The sequence below is a fragment of the Erythrolamprus reginae genome, chromosome 3, assembly GCF_031021105.1.
Source record: "Erythrolamprus reginae isolate rEryReg1 chromosome 3, rEryReg1.hap1, whole genome shotgun sequence".
In the NCBI taxonomy this organism is placed as follows: domain Eukaryota; kingdom Metazoa; phylum Chordata; class Lepidosauria; order Squamata; family Dipsadidae; genus Erythrolamprus; species Erythrolamprus reginae.
The window spans coordinates 201,293,091-201,314,782 of record NC_091952.1 but is presented as its reverse complement, the minus strand read 5'-3'; the positions used below and the strand labels follow the sequence as shown (position 1 = coordinate 201,314,782).

General features: G+C 35.8%; 1 protein-coding gene across 2 annotated transcripts in view; it reads left to right on the top strand.

Moving 5' to 3' along the window:
* Positions 1–21,692, top strand: part of ROCK1 (Rho associated coiled-coil containing protein kinase 1) — a 91,312-nt gene that overhangs the window by 32,684 nt on the left and 36,936 nt on the right. For both annotated transcript variants that reach the window (XM_070747617.1, XM_070747616.1), the window contains exons 6-18: positions 456–540; positions 735–879; positions 1,541–1,679; positions 2,562–2,653; positions 3,877–4,036; positions 6,032–6,098; positions 7,580–7,668; positions 8,085–8,133; positions 9,276–9,411; positions 11,463–11,554; positions 13,514–13,760; positions 16,912–17,018; positions 18,416–18,566. In XM_070747617.1, the coding sequence (XP_070603718.1) occupies positions 456–540; positions 735–879; positions 1,541–1,679; positions 2,562–2,653; positions 3,877–4,036; positions 6,032–6,098; positions 7,580–7,668; positions 8,085–8,133; positions 9,276–9,411; positions 11,463–11,554; positions 13,514–13,760; positions 16,912–17,018; positions 18,416–18,566 (1,559 nt within the window). The remainder of the gene's footprint in view (positions 1–455; positions 541–734; positions 880–1,540; positions 1,680–2,561; positions 2,654–3,876; positions 4,037–6,031; positions 6,099–7,579; positions 7,669–8,084; positions 8,134–9,275; positions 9,412–11,462; positions 11,555–13,513; positions 13,761–16,911; positions 17,019–18,415; positions 18,567–21,692) is intronic.

The following is a 21,692-nucleotide window of genomic DNA, read 5'->3' as shown; positions in this document are numbered from 1 at the left end:
TACCTCACTATGGAATACTTTTCATTTGTTTACACAAAGCAATTTAATGTTCAACAGTTACAAGAAGGGAAATGTACTCTGGAAATCTATTCTAATATATGCCAGCTCTTTCCCCCCTTTAATTATATTGCTTCTATTGTGGTAGTGAACTTTTACAAGGAGCTAGAAATAGATGGTGTGAAAGATTTTGGTATTAACCTTGTTGAATTTCTGGCATAAATAATACTGCACTAAATGGAAAAATAAACTGAGTTGATGTAAGTATAAAATATACATCACAATTAAAGGAGAATTTGTTTCAGAAAGGAAAAGAGATGTAAAGGTATTTATAATTCAGAATTGATTCATTTTCCTAGCCATTGTTTATTTGTGTTCTTCATTTGGAATGAAGCTTAGTGATGTTCTTGTTTAATCAATAAAAGTTGGTCTGATAATATTTCTTTTACTGTTTTCAGAGATGTAAAACCTGATAATATGTTGCTGGACAAATCTGGTCATTTAAAATTAGCAGATTTTGGTACCTGTATGAAAATGAACAAGGTTAGTAGATTAAAAGCTAATAATTGGCTTTTAGCTTGTGAAAAATCATGGTGCTCTAAAAAACAGATATCAATGTTTGTTTAAATTAAGAATTTTAACTGGAGTTCATACATAATTTTAAATTTTATTATCAAAATAGATTTGACAAATCATCTTGCTTCATATACTTTTAAACAACCTTTGCTTTTTTATAGGAAGGTATGGTACGATGTGATACAGCTGTTGGAACTCCAGATTATATATCCCCAGAAGTATTAAAATCACAGGGTGGTGATGGTTATTATGGACGTGAATGTGACTGGTGGTCAGTTGGTGTTTTTTTGTATGAAATGCTTGTGGGTGAGTATCAGAAAAATATTGTGTAAATTAATTACATTACAAAATAAACTACCTTGTTTTTGTTGTCATTAATAATAATTGTAATTACTGTGTATGACAGTAGAGACTAGTCATAATAAGATCATTACAATCAAATCTCATTGAGTTCTGTGATGCTATTGTTTCCCCCCCCCCAAAATCTGTGAATTTTTGAATTTCATTTTCTATTTATTCATTGTTGAAATTATGTCATCTGCAGTCCCTTGTGAGTAGTTAGAAGACGTTTTTATTAGAACAGATTTCAGAGCCAATAGCATCTTTAAAGGGGGGAAAACTTACTTGAATCATTTATTTTATCTACATGTAATCCTCATCTTCCACATTTTTTCCCCTACACCTATTACCTCAGTTTCTTTTTTAGCTTTTAGAATGATAACACATAAATGACTTCTAGAGAAGTGGGCATAAGGTAATCTTGGGAAGTACATGAATGCAGTATATCTTTTCCTTTTTGTGATTTCGATATGGTAATGCTATTTTGAGCTCTTAAAATAAACATAAAACCCACTTTTTCAGGCTGAATAGTATTGAAATGTTGCCAGGTTGTACAATCGAGCTATCTTATTTAATTAGTTTTAACAATCACTTCTGTGACTTATATTTTTTTTCTTTCTTGTTTTAGGGGATACACCTTTTTATGCAGATTCTTTGGTTGGAACATATAGTAAAATTATGAACCATAAGAATTCTCTTAGCTTCCCTGATGATAATGATATTTCTAAAGATGCAAAAAATCTTATTTGTGGTTTTCTAACAGATAGGTAATATATTTAGAATCATTGTGGAAAAATATTTTTAAATACTTGAAATTATTTTTAAGAAACTTAAAATTTAAATTATTAAATGAATTATTTTAAGGAGAAGTATACATTATCTTATACAATATAGACTATGTTCCTGTAACGTATAAAATTGTTTTAACCACAAGTTTTGAAGACATTAAAGTCATTATTTCTTATTTTGTTTTCTTTATTGCTCGATATTTCTTTGGATAAAGTTTTGAGTATAATAGAATAGTTTAATAACAAACTATGAATTGTTTTTCATGTATAACTAAATCATAATCACAACATTATATTAGTAACAAATGAAGTTCAAACATGGTATATTGTTTTAAAACAAGTCATAATTAAATTATTACATTTTTATTTTTTTCTCTGAAATTCCTGTCTTGAGTATTTGTACTTTAGACCTGTAACATTGTTATTTACTTTTCCTGCCGTCCCCCAAACTTTATCCCTTGTCCTGATTCTTAAAATACAGCAGAAATTTTTGTAATAATTTGAAAGATTTGGAAAGAAATATTTTATACCTATTACATGTTCAGCCAAATACAGATACAAGTAATGATGTAATGATTACTGATTACCTGGTAAATTGTTTCTACTAAAGTCAGATAAAAAGTTTGTGGAGGATTTGTATAATTCTATAGAAGCATATGCAATTCCTGTAGTATCAAATATTTCTGACAGCAAACATGCTTTTTACTAATGAGAATGGGAAAAAAATTTCCATTTCATATTTATAGCAAAGAAACCATTTTGCTTTTAAATGGTCTTTGAGTTATCATTTCATTTGTTTACAAATTATTTTGATGTGTATGCAGCATGTGTATTATAATTGTAAAATTATTTCATATACAGGGAAGTTAGATTAGGCAGACATGGTGTGGAAGAAATCAAGAGACATCCATTTTTCAAAAATGATCAGTGGTCTTGGGAAAACCTTAGAGACAGTAAGTAATTTACTGTATAAAATTTTCTTTTCTTCTAATATAATTTTCATATGTTATATTTTCTTTCTAAATATTGAAGTAATATAATTTTCTACATTACAAAAAAAAACAGTTGCTGATCTGCTTATTCAAAAGACCAAAATTCACACAACATTCACAAGGTTCACACTGTTTCGTTCTCCAATCATTAGAGTAGTCCACAGTCACTGGGTTGACCTCCGTCCGTCAACCAATCAGGACTGAGCCCATGTTATAAAAGCTTAAGTTCTGTCAATCTTCCTGCTTTTTTCCTCAGTCCTTTATGTACATCCAATGTGATCTTACATATCTTTTGTCTTCCTCCCTCCTCAGTTTCTAAATATGTTTTCCAAATATTTGTTTGTTTGTTTATCATATTTCTGAACTTCCATCTCCCTCAAACAGGCTTATGGGGTACCGTGATATGAGGTATGGTGGGCTGTGATTGAGGAAACATAATCTTAGGTGAGCTGGGTAACTAAAATTTGTTGCGCAGTTCTTTAAACAATGGCCCCCAAACTTTTGGGCACCAGAGACTGGTTCCGTGGAGAAAAGTATTTCCCCAGATTGGACAAGTGTGATTTTACATGCTGTCTGCATGCTGCTGATGGGGTTTCACTTGTTTGTGTGGCTTGGTTACTGGCATGCCACAGACTGGTGCCCATCCACAGCCTTGAGGTTGGGGATCCCTGCTTTAAAATATAAAAAAACAAATCATAACAAATCTTGTAAAACATTTAAAGTATATTAAAAATATATATTTTATTTATTAAGCATAAAATACATCTGAATCACTGGATTTCACTATTTCTAACCCATTGGTTAATATTAAATCAACTTATCAATTTCATAAAATTGTTTTGATTTTTATTTAATAATAATTGCAAAATAATTTTTAACCATTCTCAGATTTTCCTTTGATTTTTTATTATCCCAAAGGTTATGCAGTACATTGCAGTATTATAATTATAATGGAAACATTTAGTATTTTGCGATAATGGGACAAAATAAGTAATTGTGCCTATTTAAACAATAATATATATATATTTATGCACATACCCCTCAAAATATAATGAGGATTTCAACATTGTATGATCTTTTAAAACAACTTCATTTTTTCATATTGTCATTATATTTATACATCTTAACATATACATTTTTATACAATTATTAATCTTTGTTCTTTTGGGGTTTTTTTGGGGTAGCTGTAGCACCTGTTGTGCCTGATTTAAGTAGTGATATTGACACTAGTAACTTTGATGATCTGGAGGAAGACAAAGGTGAAGAAGAAACATTTCCTATACCAAAAGCTTTTGTTGGCAACCAGCTACCTTTTGTAGGATTTACTTATTATAGTAATCATCAGTAAGTATATGTAGATTTAATATATTGGCTTGGTAAAGGTCATGAGGATATTTATAAGTTATATAGCAAATATAACTTAATTATTATTGCAGTCATTAAAAACTGCCTTGTGTTAGCATATTGATACTGGAAACATTATTGCAGCTGTATTTAGTTTAGAGGTTATTATCCATTCCATACAGATTATTTTGGCTTCTGGGTAACATGTCTGCATTTTGCTTTGTGCATGTAATTTCAATTAAATAAACCAGAATTTTCATATAATACTTGCTCTTATATTGCAGTCTAAAAAACACCTACAAGGGTGTTAAGGACCCTTGAGTTATCAAGGACATGCACAGAGGAAAATGTGGGATTCCAGCAGATATCCAGGAGATATGAGTAATTATTCAGTCATACAAAACAGATACATTAAAGTGTATAAAATAGTGTTTACTTTAGAAATAGCACAGTCAAGTTAAACAGTCAATATCTCTCAATATAATAATAATATTACAAGTTTCTCTTTATCTTACATATCAGACATATATTACAGCTTACAAATACAACAAACTATTATCGAGCTTACTACATCAGTCTCAGTGAATCAGCAAAAAGAACAGAGAACAGAGAGAGAGAATAATGCTTTCTGGCTCCCTCTTATGGCAATTTGCAACACTACCTCTTAAAGCTACAGTACTTCAATACATATAAACATTCATTGTTAGCTTGTTTATACAGTAGTCCCTCACCTATCGCTGGTGTTACGTTCCAGACCTGGCCGCGATAGGTGAAATCCGCGATAGGGAATTTATCGACTGATAGTACTTATTTAAGTATTTATATTGTAATTGTTTGGTAAGTTTTCATTGTTTTAAGTGTTTATAAACCCTTCCCACACAGTATTTATTTTAGATACAGTATTTAAATACAGTATTTACAATTTTATATATATATATTTTTTTTGAAAAACCTGCCCATCGAGTTCGGCGGGCTGTTTAAATCTGTCGGTTGACTTCCTCAGAAACCCGCGATGAAGTGAAGCCGCAGTATGTGAAGCGCGGTATAGCGAGGGACTACTGTATATTGCAAACCCAACTGTTTTGTACATAGTACTAACGTGTTTGATAAATTTAACAAAATCTAATAAGGAAAAAAAATTTAAAAAGGTGTCTGCTTATTTGGAAAATCAAGTTGCATGTGTTTAGTAATGCTGGGATGATCTCTGATTCAATTCACTAGAATACTTTGGAGTACAGATAGAGCGCTGTCTGCACTCTAAACGTTGGCAACTTTAAGATTTGTGAATGTCAACTCCGGAGTTGAAGTCCACAAGTCTTAACGTTGCCAAGGTTGGAGACCCCTAAAGCACCTGTATTTCCCCCCTGAAATTATGCAACAACTATAGAGGGCATCCATATTTAAGAATTTAAGAAAACATGAAGACAACACATTTCCCAGGTTCATAAATAAGTATATAAAAACCTGAATATATTACTATAAAATCAAAAGTATGATTTTTAGAAACAGCTTAATCATATTTATCTGTAATTGTAACTTCTTCAATATATTACTTTAAGCCAGAATATTGTGATTGGTATAAAATGCATCAATTTTAAAGTGCACAGTACAGAGAAATTATAAATAAATAAATGGGAAAATAACAGTGAAAGAGAGCTTTCATATTTTGAATGTTACATGGTGAACATAGTGTAGTTCTAGTATAAATAATGGCAGAAAAACAACACATATATACTCATACACAGAGCTACAAGAAGGCTTTAGGATTTGTATAATAATATAGGACAAAGAGATATTTTTCATTGATTGCTGACAGTCTTTGCATAATTAATTGTCTATTATAGAATCTTGTGAGCTTCATAGTAAATAGAATTCTATAGTTTTTTTAAACTTTGGAAATACAAAGGCAATTTTTTAATTAAGGTTGTTCTGTTTTTTTAGAATAAATATATTTCTTTTCGTGTCTTTCTAAAAAGTCTAAAATTGTGTTTGTAGGTATTTATCCACCTGCACAGCTAATTCGAATGACAACAGAACAAGCACCAACGTAGATAAAAACTTGGTACATCTATTTTTTAAAAAAAATATATTTTGTCATTGGTCAAATTTATTCTAAAATTTGTTTATGTTCTGAGAAATGTCCTATTTAAATTAGATGTAATTATATAATATGACTTAATAAAATGAAATTTATTTAAATGTTAAAATTGGGTACTTAAATTGTCTGGAGGGAGTTGTTTTACATAAATATTATAATTTGGCCAAACTAAAATTCATTTTCTTTAATAAGTACCATAAATTGAAATATGTTGAATAAAGTTTACACTATTACTTTATTCTCTTGAATAAAGACTTAAAGTAATATTTTCCGTATTTGATATATAGTAGTTAGGTGCAGCATTTTAAAAACCCCTTTGCAGCTCCAAAATATAATTGGATATTTTAAAAATAAGAAAAATACATGCTTTGGGTATTTTAGGTATTTTAAATAAATAATAGAAAAAATTGAAATATTATGTTTTACATATCTAGATTCTTTATGCTGGGGCAAAAGATAATTCAATTCTCAATCTATTTCTTTACATAGTTTAAATAAGTATAAATATTTATTTTTATAATCAACTCAAAACATCCAATGGAATTTATACTTCTGTCATTGTCTTAATGAGGAATTATCGGAAATTTAAATTAATTAATTTGCTTTTGATGTTACATTTTTTTCATTTTTGGCATGATCTCTAAATGATTCTTGGTTCTCATTTAAATGTCTTAGCTAGAGAAAAATACCCATTTTGGCCTTATGTTAGTCCTATCAGATTGCTGAAGAAATTAGCTAAGAGTTTCACTATATTACTTTGGGAATGTACTTAAAATATAAAAAGATTTAAAATGCTAATTTACTAAATCCTTAAACAAATATTCTCTAAAATAACTGTGCATCCAAGAAATATTTATTTTCTGCTTCTCATTTATACTTGACTCTACATCGTTTGAACATTTAGTATTTTTTCTATTTAAATTTTTAAGAATAAAACCTTAAAGTGACCCCCATTATCAGCATTGTTGGATAACCTTGGCTTTAGCTTTTTAAAATATTTTATGGATACATAAAATGTTAGGCGGACTTTTTATGTGTATAAAGGCACTATTAAAGCTAACATTGATCAGTCACAAGCCCTTTATTCAGAGGCATTGTCCTTTTTCTGTCCAATCCCAGTGCTTGGTAAGATCATAAATTATCTGGTTGGAGAAGAAAGAATGAAACTTCATATTCCTCTTTTTGCTTTTTCAAAAGTATTGGTAGAGAAAATAATTATTTTGACATATTCTAAAGGTTTGAGCCCCCTCCCCCTTTTCATTAGGATCAGTACTAACTAACCTGTACTCTGTGCTTTGGAAAATTAATTAGATGTGTTTGTCCTTTACCAAGACTTTTTAACATACAAGTATCAGAAAACCATTCCAAAAATATTGTGCATTACATATTTACCGTAACTAGTTTTATAAAACATTTATAATTCATTTTATATTTTGTACTTATAGCTAGAATCTTTACAAAAAAATGTTTATCAACTTGAAGAACAGCTACATAATGAAATGCAGCTAAAAGATGAAATGGAACAAAAATTCAGGTAATATGTTTCATTTTTTTTCAGAATGTCAACATAATTTTTATGAAATATCACTTGTATGATACAGTAATAGCATTCAGCATATTCATATATGTCAGCAAACATGCAAAAGCTGTGAAGAATTTGCCAAACTGCAGATTGTATTTTTATCATTTTTTGTTCTTATAGGAATTGTTGACTTTAGGTCTATTTAAGAACAATAACTTTGAAAACAATATTATAAAACTTGTTTATGATAGTAAAGACACTTACCTACAGATACTAAAAAGGATATTGAAAGGAAGTTTGTGGGATTTTGATGGCATTAGCATTTTTAATATTAAATTTTTAAAAGTTTGATATGTATTTGATGTTTTGACTATGAAATAGCCAAAACCGAGGCAGTAAATAAAATTCAGCTCTTATATTCTTTATAGAACATCAAATATTAAACTAGACAAGATAATGAAGGAACTAGATGAGGAGGTGAGTAAATTATTAGTAGTTTTTTCTTATTGATTTTGTTAGACATTTACACAATTTTACATTATAGTTAGAATAGTTGAAAAGAGGTTGCCAATACAGTGGTCCTCAACTAGTCTGGCAGGGCCTGGTTTCGGAAGAAAAATTATCTTCCATGGACCGGGCAGAGTAGTGGTTTCCCGAACAACCTAGATCTCATGCACAGGCAGATAAAGCTTTGCTTGCTTGCCTGCCACTTGTGTGGCCTGGTTTCATGGCCTGGGAGCTGGGGATCCCTAATAAGTAGCATAGGGATCCCCAGCACATTCTCATTCCACCGGATGAGAAGAGGCATTCAGGTAAGATCACAATATCAATTCTCACAGTCCCTAGAACAGTGATGGCGGACCTATGGCACAGGTGCTACAGGTGGCACATGGAGCCAAATCTACTGGCATGCAAGCTGTTGCCCTAGATCAGCTCCAACGTGCATGTTTGTGCCAGCCAGCTGATATTTGGCTCGCACAGAGGCTCTGGGAGTTCATTTTTTGCTTTCAGAAAGTCTCTAGGAGGTAGGGGAGGGCATTTTTACCCTCCTCCGGCTCCAGGGAAACCTTTGGAGCCTGGGGAGGATGAAACACGATCTTACTGGGCCCACCAGAAGTTGGGAAACAGGCCGTTTCCGACCTCCAGAGGGCCTCCGGGAATCAGAGGAAGCTTTTTTTCGCTCTCCCCAGGCATTGAATTATGGGCATGGGCACTCGTGCATGCACGATAGTGCATACCCATGCTCTTTCAGCACCTGAGGAAAAAAAAGGTTTGCCATCACTGCTCTAGAATATGAGAGCCAACATTTGTGAATTCTGATGGATTTTAAGGTGCAAATTGGGTACTTTAAGCCTTTTTCAGGCTTAATATTGTAGCATTTAAATTTCTAATTGCCCTTTAGAACTCTTTTTTGATATATTTTCAAAGTGTACATAATTATTATATAAAAACTAATATACAATTGGCTATTAGTTTATTATAATTTAAAGTAGCAAATATATTTCATTGCATTTTATTTATTGTAAGAATCTTTTGATTAAAATAATTGCAGTTCTATATTGTAAACATTCAGATGAATGCTTAGCTGTAGAGTTTTATTGCTAAAATACAATTTACAGGGAAATCAGAGAAAAAATTTGGAATCAACAGTTACTCAAGTAGAGAAGGAAAAGATGCTCTTGCAACATAGAATTAGTGAATATCAAAGAAAAGCTGAACAGGAGAATGAAAAACGTCGAAATGCAGAAAATGAAGGTATTTTTATTTTGTTTATTACAGTAAGAAACCTTTTCATATAATCATAGAAACTTTGGAGGTATTCTAGTCCAATATTCTGTCTTAACTTTCACCGTCATAAATTTCCATATTGTATAGTCGTGGTTGAAATACATCCATATTCCTTTGGTTAGGCATGATCAGATTTTGTCTTGCCAGTACTAGTAGTCCTTGATTTACAACCACAATTGAGCCCAAAATTTCTGTTGCTAAGCAAGACATCATCTATAAACCCTACATAGCTTAGGACCAGACTATTTTTGGGACCGCCTTCTGCCACACACCTCCCAGCGACCATTAAGAACCCACAGGGTTGGCCTTCTCCGGGTCCTGTCAACCAAACAAGGTCGGCTTGCTGGTCCCCGGGGGAGAGCCTTCTCTGCGGTGGTCCCAACCTTATGGAACCAACTGCCTCTGGAGATTTGTGTTCTCCCCACCTCTCCAGCCTTCCGCAAAGCTGTAAAGACATGGCTCTTCTGGCAGGTCTGGAATTGTTGAATGTAGAATGTGGGGTTGTGTGTGTGTGTTTTAATTGGGCTTATTAATTGAATGTTTTTATTGTTTTAGAATCTTTTTAAATTGTTTTAGAATTATTTTTATATGTTGGAAGCCGCCCAGAGTCTGTCGGGAGTTGGGTGGCATATAAATATGTTAAACAAACAAATAGATCCAACATTTTGAAATGCCTTTCCAAAATAACACCTGTCCAATTTAACCATCCAATTTTCTGTGCATTGGAATTTTGTTATGTTGGTTATGACCTATAAAGCCCTTCATGGCACCGGACCAGAATATCTCCGGAACCGCCTTCTGCCGCACGAATCCCAGCGACCAGTTAGGTCCCACAGAGTTGGCCTTCTCCGGGTCCCGTCAACTAAACAATGTCGTTTGGCGGGACCTTCTCTGTGGCGGCCCCGACCATTTGGAACCAGCTCCCCCCAGATATCAGAGTTGCCCCCGCCTTCCTAGCCTTTCGTAAGATCCTTAAAACCCACCTCTGTCATCAGGCGTGGGGGAATTGACATTTTCCCTCCCCCTAGGCTTATAAAATTTATGCATGGTATGCTAGTATGTATGATTGGTTTCTAAATTGGAGTTTTTTAAATTAACTTAAATATTAGATTTGTTTACATTGTATTATTATTGCTGTGAGCTGCCCTGAGTCTGCGAAGAGGGGCGGCATAGAAATCTGATTAATAAATAATAATAAAATAAATAAATTTTTAACTTTTTCCCTTTTAGTTCCTTTCTTTCGGGTCTGTAGTTTTTCTCTATGTGGTTATTTGTCTCTTCTGGATCCCCCCCCCTTTTTTTTCTTTTTAGGATTAGGTTTTAGGTAAAAAAAGAATCATCTCACCCAGTTCCTTTCACTTCCCTTTCTTTGTTTTCTTGACTGCCCCAGCTTCATAGCAGCATTTTTGGCTGCCTCATCATGAAGGAGAGGGAAGAAAGCCCTGAATCAAATGGAACAGAATGCAACTCTCCACAGCCTGCAGGGTGCCCCTCTTTTCTTCACCCCTCCTCCAGGGTGGCTTTAGCTCCTTTCAGATCCCTTTAACGGGGAGAACTTGGCATGGGAGGCAGAGATTCATTCTGCATGTCCGATTTCACTGGGACGTCAGCTGGAAGTCAAGGCTTAGTGTTTTAAGTATAGTTTTAGGTACAGTATTGGTCTTTTATCCCTCCATGATTAATTTAAAGTCTGCCAAATGACATGAGTAACATGTCTTTGAAACACATTTTTCTCAATCTTCATGAGGGTAAAATGTATCTTTTACAAAAGCCTTTTAGTAGATAATATATCCTGGCCCAGGAATCCATGGTTTTATTTATAACATGATTCCTTGGACTAACATTTCACATACAGAATCCTCTGTTCTTTTCTCAGGCCATAATCATCAATAGAAGGTATGAATGAAAATGTTGCTGTTGTTTGTAAATAAAATAGAGAGTGTTTGGATTTTGAACATTTCTGCAATTTACCTAAAAATATTAAAATGTATGTTTAGAACATTTTTCTTTGCTTTTAGTGTCAACATTAAAAGATCAGCTGGAAGACTTAAAAAAAATTAGTCAACACTCACATATTACCAATGAAAAAATTATGCAATTGCAAAAGCAAGTAGGTAATTTTTCATATATTAATTCCCCCAGTTTGCATACTGCTGTCCTTCACGAAAGCCCTAAAGATTTAGAAATAGCATGGAATTATTTGACTAAATTTTAAAAAATTAAAAAACTAAAAGGGCGGACTTGATAAACAACTAGGTCATATTCTGCCATTAGCTTAATGCATTTCTATTTTCATGAGACCCTGGATGTTCGGATTTTATGAAGTTACTAGTTTGCCATCATTGTTTTAATGATTTTAATGATTAATTATTTCCAGACAGTTGTTTTTCTGTTTTGTTCTTCTATTATTAAACTGTAATTTTAACTTGTCCTATGTGTTACATTGAGTTATCTGATTGTACTGTTGCTGAAATTCATTTTTTTTCTTATTAATCTACACTCACTATCCCATAGTGATGAAAGTGATAAAATCTGTAAATTTATTAAAAAGAAAAAAATCCCTGAAATATCTCAATGGCATAAGTATTCAGATCCTTTGCAACAACACTTAAAATTTAGCTTAGGTGCCTCCCATTTCTCTTTATTTTTGTTGAAGTGTTTCTACACCTTGATTGGAGTCATCTTAATTGTAAATTAAATTGATTGGACATAATTTGAAAAGACACACATCTCTCTATAGAAGGCTTTACAGCTGGCAATGCATATTGTAGCAGAGCAAAAGTCATGAGGTCAAAGGAATGGCCTGAAGAATTCAATGACAGGATTATTGCAAGGCACAGATTTGGGGAAGCCTACAATAAAATTTCTGCTGCATTGAAGGTTCTTAAGAGTACAGTGGTTTCCATAATTCTCAAATGGAAGACGTTTGGTACAACCAGCACTCTTCCAAGAGCTGGTTGCCCAGTCAAACTAAGCAATCAGGGAGAAGAGCCTTAGTAAGAGAAGTAACCAAGAAACCAATGGACTGAGCTCCAAGAGATCTTATGAGATGATGGGATAGAGTTCCAGAAGGACAACTTTCACTGCAGCCCTCCACTGATCTGGGCTTTATGGCAGAGTGACTAGATGGAATCTTCTCTTCAGTGCAAAACACATGAAAGCCCAGTTGGGGTTTGCAAAAAAGCTCCTGAAGGACTCTCATATTGTGAGGAACAAGATTCTTTGATATGATGAAACCAAGATTGAACTGTTCGGCCTCAGTTCTAAACATTATGTCTGGAGGGAACCAGGCACCACTCCTCACTGCCCAATGTCATCCCAACAGTGAAGGATAGTGATGGTAATATCATACAATGGGAGTGTTTTTCAGCAGCAGGACTGGGAGATTGGTCAGGGTTGAGGGAAAGCTGAAGAGAGCAAAGTACAGGGATATCCTTAGTGAAAGCCTGTTCCACCATGCTCAGGAACTCAACGGGGCCGAAGGTTCACTTTCCAACATGACAATGATCAATCAAGACAACACAGGAGTGGCTTAGAGACAACACTCTGAATGTCCTAGAGTGGCTCAGCCAGAACCCTGACTTGTGCCATGTTGAACATCTCTGGAGAAACCTGAAAATGGCTGTCCGTTGATGCTCACCATCCAATTTGACTGATTTTAAAAGGATTTGCAAGGAAGAATGGCAGAACATCTCCTAATCCAGGTGTGCCAATCTTGTCACATCATACTCAAAAAGACTCAAGGTTGTAACTGCTGCCAAAGATGCTTCAACAAAGTACTGAGTAAAACGGGTCTGAATACCTATGCCAATGTTTCAGGTTTTTTTATTTTTTATCAATTTATAAATATTTCACTTTGTCATTACAAGGTAGTGAGTGTAACTTAATGAGAAAAAAATGATTTTCAACAACTATAGAATCAGGCTGTAGCATAACAAATGTAACAAAAGTGAAAGGGGTCTGAATACATTCTGAACGCACTGTATGAAACTAAATCTATTTTTAGGGTAGTTATGAGCCATATTCATTTTAAACTAACCTCTACTTTTTTTCTCCATTACTCACTCAGCTTGAAGAGGCCAATGATTTGCTGAGAACAGAGTCAGATATTGCAGCAAGACTAAGGAAAAGTCATGCAGAAATGAGCAAGTCAATAAGTCAATTTGAATCATTAAATAGAGAGTTGCAGGAAAGATGCAGAATTCTGGAAAACACAAAATTACAGGTGGAAAAGGATTATTTCCAATTACAAGGAGCACTGGAAGTAGAACGAAGAGATAGGAGTCATGGATCAGAAATTATTGGCGAGCTACAAGGTAATAATTTTACCATAATATAATTATAAAATGTAAAGGTTTTTTTTCCTGATAACTTGGAATATAAATAACAAATTTGGACTAAGTTAGATTTATGAATGGTGAAATGCAAATAAATATAAATGCTCCTATATGTCGAAATACTGCATACTTTATGTAAAACTAAGAATTTGTAGTAGCTGTTCCATTTCCAAAGCATGTTATTTTTTTCTTTTCTTTGCAGAATTTCGGTGCATAATAGACAAATAATACGATCTGATTCTTTGTTTTCATATCTGGCAAATAAGACACTAATTAATTAATTAATTTAATTAATTAATTAATTAATATGCCATTTCAACATCAAGGGACCCTGAGCAGTTTACAATGCCATAAATAACCATATAAAACAATTAAGGTTAAAGTTAAAACATAAAACATTGAAGATTGAAAGTTAAAACAAAATAGAAATGGCATCACTGTACAAAAGAATTTAGCATGCCAATCATATGCATCCTATGTTACTGACATATTAGACATTAATTGTTGCAATAGGTTACAATATAGCAGCATACAGTAGAGAATCTAGTCTGGCCTTTGGATATACACTGCTAAAAAAAATAAAGGGAACACTTAAACAACACAATATAATTCCAAGTAGATCAAACTGTCCACTTAGGAAGCAACACTGATTGACAATCAATTTCACATGCCTGTTGTGCACATTCAACATTGTACAGAACAAAGTATTCAATGAGAATATTTCATTCATTCAGATCTAGAATGTGTTATTTGAGTGTTCTCTTTATTTTTTTGAGCAGTAGAGTGGTACCTCTACTTAAGAACTTAATTCGTTCCGTGACCAGATTCTTAAGTAGAAAAGTTTGTAAGTAGAAGCAATTTTCCCCATAGAAATCAATGTAAAAGCAAATAATGTGTGCAAACCCATTAGGAAAGAAATAAAAGCTCACAATTTGGGTTGGAGGAGGAGGCGGAAGAAGAGAAGAACAGTTGCTGCTGAAGGAAGAAGGTGAGATGAGGGGAATAAGAAAAAATCCAAAACTTTAAGGCTTAAAAAAAAGAGGGGCTCTAGGGTGGCAAGGAGGAACACGCACCTCCCATACATCTGGCGCGAGATTGCCTCCCATACACTGTGCCAGAGAGAGAAACCTAGGGGGAATGGCAGGAAACTGGCCGGGCTTTCGTGACGCTCTCAAATTTCCTGGGAAATTTTTCTGGGTTCGGGTTCTTAAGTAGAAAATGGTTCTTAAAAAGAGGCAAAAAAATCTTGAACACCCGGTTCTTATCTAGAAAAGTTCTTAAGTAGAAGCGTTCTTAGGTAGAGGTACCACTGTATATATATAATCCATTCATATGTGCTTGTGGAAGCAACCTGAAAGAAAAGAGACATGCTATTAGAACCATGTGGCTATGACACTTGCAACTTGATTTCAAACTATACTGTGGCCACTTAGAAGTACCGAAATCAACTGTAGGACATACAAAAAATTGGAGGAGAAAAAAATATTTTTTGTTTAAGGAATGAAAGTCTACTTCCCCAAAGAATTCTGTGATTACATTTTAAATTCCAGGGGGGGGGGGGGGAGGAATCAAGCAAATGGTACTATTATTTTTTATAACTCCCTATAATAATATGAAAAGCTATACTTGATTTTAACATAATATATTGTTCTTACTCATTTATAAATAATTGTTTTTTCAATGACAGTATTGTGTCCCCCAGAGGACTTCTTGGGCATGTTAATTTTTTTTAATGCTTTTGCAAAGCAAAACTATATCCCCTAAATTGTATTTAGTTACAAAGATCTCTGTGAAACCTTATGTAAGGTAGAGAACATCCTTGAAACTAGCTTAAACTATGTGTGTTGGGGTCCCAGAAAACATCCCCAATGAAATAAATCCCCAAGGCTGGAAGTTCCTCACACATCCTGTTTATTAGAGATGTCATGTTGTCACATCTGGGAAAACCAGAATCCGAAAGCTTCCAGGGTTTCTCCACCTAGTTGAAAGTTCACATCCCTGCCCCACCCCACAAGTTAATCACATGAGCCAACTAAATCTTCACATTCACTTGGATACAATTTCCTGTCAGTCTCGAGCAGGTGCAGGCAAATGACCTTGAATAAAGAATATGTTATGACTGAGTTTCTAGTGTGTCAACAAAAACCTTCTCTCAATTTCCTAACCTGAAATCTCTGGCATCCCCCCCCCCTCAAAAAAGTTTCCAAAACTGACAATGTGTAGTAAAGCCAGGTGTTTGATTGTGATTCTAAGGAGTCTTTCCACATCAGACAGATTATGAATGAGTCCACTGTTTCAATTTCAGATGTGTTTCTGGCTCGAAAAAACAAAAGCAAAAACATAGACTTATCTTTCTTTGATGCATTTCTGGCTTATATAGTTCAGGTTTTAAACATGCAGAATTGATTTATCTAAAGCTTTTATATTTTTGTAGATACCACAATACAAAAAGAATGTTCACAAAAACATGGTATTTCTTCAAATAATGATCATACGTGAGAATAAAATACTTTTATTCTGCCTCAACTACTCTTGGTTCTTTTTATCTTGTACATATACCGGTAGTTAAGAAAATCATTTTTGGACAGAACCTAAATCATAGAATTCTATGATTTTATTTTTCACAGATATAAATATTGTTTACTGAGGGTGAACAATAGATGGTGGGTTAAAATAGTTTTCTGAAGAATGTATGGGTCACTTAATGTCTTTCTAAAAAAAACTTTTTACTTGTGCTCTACAAATGTGTTGGGAAATTTGTAAGCTATTTGCATCAATACCGGTAAATATAAATTCTTCAAATCAATAAAGACTAGCATTTTTATGCAACTGTGAATATTCCATATATGCCATTTTAATTAAATGTGGTCACTTACCCTTTCTTGCGTATACTTAATCTTCAATATTTATTTACATATACTGTATGTGTGCCCATATGAAAATACATGTTTACACATTTTCAATTTAATTAATACTTTAATGAAAGTTGAGAGCATAGATCTAACTTTTTAAATATAGTCTATTTTCTTAATGAACCATATTTGACATCATGTGAAGAGTTAATGTAGATAAACAATTCTTGTTTACCGGAGTTACAGATACAGTTAAATATATTTAATTAATTCTATAGCTCGGATTACATCTTTACAAGAAGAAATCAAAGGTGTGAAAAACAACCTTGAGCGAGTAGAAGAAGAAAGAAAAAAGGCCCAAGACATGCTTAATCATTCTGAAAAGGTAAGATAACTAAGTAATGAGGCACAAATGGGATATAATCATTGTGTATTTAGAATAAAAAATATATCTGCATATATTTAGAACTACACGTAAATGTACATTTGAAAATGATAGGAATTCAGTAAGGCAACGGAAGAAAGGTGAACCAGAAATCAAATTTGAGATCTGCTGCTAAATTATAATTATTGCTAAATGGTTAGTCATGTAACACTTTGGATTTGTGGGAAAGATGCTTAGAGTATATCGGGAATGGACATAGGACCCACTTGCCCCTTATTGAAGCAAATGTGTTTGCAATTGTATAGTCTGAGGAAAGAAAGTAGCTGCTATAAAGGGTAACTACTCCTCCGAACCTCCGTTTTGGCTGGCAAAGTGCTGGGCAAGGCTGGTGCAGGCCAGCGTGGAGTATTGGAGGGGCAGGCCCACTCCTCCAAACCTCTGTTTTGGCTGGCTAAGTGCGGAGCAGAGTGAATAAGCAGGATGAATATTCCAGAGCCTCTGCTGTTGTTTGTAAGAATGCTACGGTGCTGCAACATTCGTAGTTTCAGCACTAGTTCATAAACACTAGGGGGCGCTTATCATATAATTTCAAACATTTATTTGAAAGGAAACCCTTATAACCCAGGGATTACCTGTATTCTTTTAAGCAACTCATTTCAACTACATTCGATTTAAAGTTATTTTTTCTTGACATATCTAAGCTTCACTTACATTTAAAGTGGGCAGAAGCAAGCTCTTACAGCCATTTCCCTTCTTTAGGAAGGTGATCCTGATCTATATTTCAACTCTTTTATTCATAATTGAACCTACATCCTTACTTCTATGCATCTGTTGATCTGACTGCACTATTTTTATTCAGGTCTATTTCATCTTTCTTCTCTTAGTCTCACAGACATGCAAGGGTTTTTTTGCATTTTTTTTCATATTGTTTACCATTTATGCATCTTATATTTCAATCCATATGTTTCCATATGACATAATCATCACTCAATGACCCTACACATATTGACCTCTTGTATCCACCATGGCTTGTATTATTTAGTATCTAGAAAAATCTATCTATTGCATCTGTGCTAAATATAATATTATCTATTAACAGTAAGGATAACTAGTTCCTTTGACATATTTTGGTTTATATATTATGAGCAAAACCAACACCTAATTTTACTCCAAATACTTTTCACTTTATGCATGCTAGGGCTTAGAAACGACCATTCAGGTAGCATATTATTGTCCATATCCCACGGTCATTTCACTGATATATACTCAGAATCCAGTTGATGTGCATCAAACAAAAAGGTATGTAGGAAGAAGAAAGGTACTGGAAAGTATGATAAAATATGAATATATGTCATATTTAATATATCTGACATAATTTTATACTAAATATCTTGCAGGAGAAGAATAACTTAGAAATAGATCTAAACTACAAACTTAAAATGGTACAACAACGCTTAGAGCAAGAAATAAATGAACATAACATAAACAAAGCTCGGTTAACTGACAAGCATCAGTCAATAGAAGAGGCCAAATCTGTTGCTATGTGTGGTAAGTTCTTAAAGAATAAGCAAGGTTAATATATACTTAGTGTTTATATATTTCTGGCTTTAAATAATTGGTTTCATATTTCTTTCTAATCTGTCCAGTTTCATTGAAAACCATCTAGTTTGCCACCACCTTTTTTTAGGATTCTCCCCCCCTTACAACAAAGTTGAGTTATAATGAACTTGTCTTGTTAACTTGTCTTGTCATATTTCCTATTTGCCTACCTGGGAAAGCTCATCCCTGCTGAGATGCGGGGGTACTTATTTTCTATTATTTAATTATGAAAAAAACTAGGTACCAGTCTCTGTTTCTCATATTGTTAATAACAAGAGAACAACTGGACATCCTTCATGTACCCTGTTTTCCCCAAAATAAGACATCCTCTGATAATAAGCCAATCGGGCTTTTGAGTGCATGTCAGTAAAGCCAAGCACTTATTTCAGGGTCCAAAAGAATATAAGGCAGGGTCTTATTTTCGGGGAAACACAGTATTATTTCACCATATGTAATCTACCGTATTTTTCAGAGTATAAGATGCACCTTAGTTTTGGGGGAGGAAAATAGGGGGGGAAATCTGCCTACCAGGTATTTATCTGTCTAGCATCCTTAGTCTGCTCAGCTTCAGCACATTATTTTATCCCCTAGTTAGGGCTAAAAAATACCCCTTATTTGGAGAGAGTTAACAATGAAAAAGTTTGCAAGCTGGTAAGAACTGGGAACATCGTTAGCACCTTGTTAGGGCCGGAAAGAAACATTCAGAGCAAGTAGAGCAATTAAAAAACCTGCAAAGACTTGGGCCTGGAAAACATTGTTTGCAGAGAGTAACAATGAAAAAGACTGCAAGGCAAGTGCTGGGAAGATTGTTAGCACCAAGTTAGGGCTGACAAAAGAGCTTTGAAAAAAGCTACATTCAGAGTATAAGACCCACTAAAATTTTTAGTCTCTTTTAGGGAGGAAAAGGGTGTATCATATTCTGAAAGATACGGTATATGAATTACTGTAGGTTTAACATTATACCACAGGTGAATAATTCTAGGAGATGGTTTTTTTTACCATAGATGTTAATATAGCAGCCCCAAATTCTTTATATTTCTCTCCCCTCTCAATATGATATCTGAAAGATCTCATGAATACATTCTTTTTTGCTTTCCTAATGTACTTTAGAGGTAATTCTCACTTAATAATCACCTGTTTGGCAACTGTTCAGTTATGATTAGGCTAAAAATGATATAACTGGTCTTCAAAGTTATGGCCATATTCCTGCAATCTACGTAATCATAATTTGGGTGCTTGATAACTAGTGTACAGTGGAACCCCGACATACGAAATTAATTGGTTCCGGAAGGAACCTCGTATGTCGAAGAGCTCGTAGGTCGAACCATTGTTTCCCATAGGAAACAATGGAAAAGTGATTAATGCGTGCAAGCCCGAGGGCTGAGGGGAAAAGACGTCGGCTGAGGGGTGCCCGGTCACTCCGGGTGAGCGGCGAATCGGCGCATCTGTTTAAAAAGATCGTAGCCGGCATGGAAAATCCCCCCCTGCCAGCTACGAGCTTTTCAGGCAGGCGCGCCGATTCTCCGCTCACTCCGGGTGAGCGGCGAATCGGCGGGTCTGTTTAAAAAGCTCGTAGCCGGCATGGAAAATCCCCCCCTGCCAGCTACGAGCTTTTCAGGCAGGCGCGCCGATTCTCCGCTTTTAGCAGTGAGCGGAGAATCGGCGCTTCTGTTTAAAAAGATCGCAACCGGCACGGGGGGATGTTCCATGCCGGTTGCGATCTTTGTAAACAGAAGCGCCGATTCTCCGCTTTTAGCAGTGAGCGGAGAATCGGCGTGTCTGTTTAAAAAGATCGCAACCGGCACGGGGGGATGTTCCATGCCGGTTGCGATCTTTGTAAACAGAAGCGCCGATTCTCCGCTTTTAGCAGTGAGCGGAGAATCGGCGTGTCTGTTTAAAAAGATCGCAACCGGCACGGGGGGATGTTCCATGCCGGTTGCGATCTTTGTAAACAGAAGCGCCGATTCTCCGCTTTTAGCAGTGAGCGGAGAATCGGCGTGTCTGTTTAAAAAGATCGCAACCGGCACGGGGGGATGTTCCATGCCGGTTGCGATCTTTTTAAACAGAAGCGCCGATTCTCCGCTTTTAGCAGTGAGCGGAGAATCGGCCCGCCTGCCTGAAAAGCTCGTAGCTGGCAGGGGGGGATTTTCCATGCCGGCTACGAGCTTTTTAAACAGACCCGCCGATTCGCCGCTCACCCGGAGTGAGCGGAGAATCGGCGCGCCTGCCTGAAAAGCTCGTAGCTGGCAGGGGGGGATTTTCCATGCCGGCTACGAGCTTTTTAAACAGACCCGCCGATTCGCCGCTCACCCGGAGTGAGCGGAGAATCGGCGCGCCTGCCTGAAAAGCTCGTAGCTGGCAGGGGGGGATTTTCCATGCCGGCTACGAGCTTTTTAAACAGACCCGCTGATTCGCCGCTCACCCGGAGTGAGCGGAGAATCGGCGCGCCTGCCTGAAAAGCTCGTAGCTGGCAGGGGGGGATTTTCCATGCCGGCTACGAGCTTTTCAGGCAGGCGCACCGATTCTCCGCTCACCCGGAGTGAGCGGAGAATCGGTGCGCCTGCCTGAAAAGCTCGTAGCTGGCAGGGGGGGATGTTCCATGCCAGCTACGAGCTTTTCAGACAGGCGCGCCGATTCTCCGCTCACTGCTAAAAGCGGAGAATCGGCACGCCTGTCTGAAAAGATCGCCGCCGGTCCGGTGGGGTTTTGCAGCAACCTCCGAGCCCAGGTTGCTCGGAGGTTGCTGCAAAATCCCACCAGACTGGCGGGGATCTTTTCAGACAGGCGCGCTTTCTCGAAAGGGCGGAGAAAGCCCTCTCTCGCAGCCTCCTGGCTGGGAGCACTTTCGCTGCGAGAGAGGGCTTTCTCCGTCCCTTTCGGGAAAGCCCTCTCTCGCAGCGAAAGTGCTCCCAGCCAGGGAGAGCGTTCAGATCCCCCCACCCCCAGCAGAAAGCGTTCAGATCCTTCCACCCCCAGCAGAAGCCAAGGACTCACCAAGCGCTGGATACGAACGGAGAAGAGCCAGGCTGGTTTGCTTTGCAGAGCCGAATAAAGCGTCACGCCCCCCTGACGCTT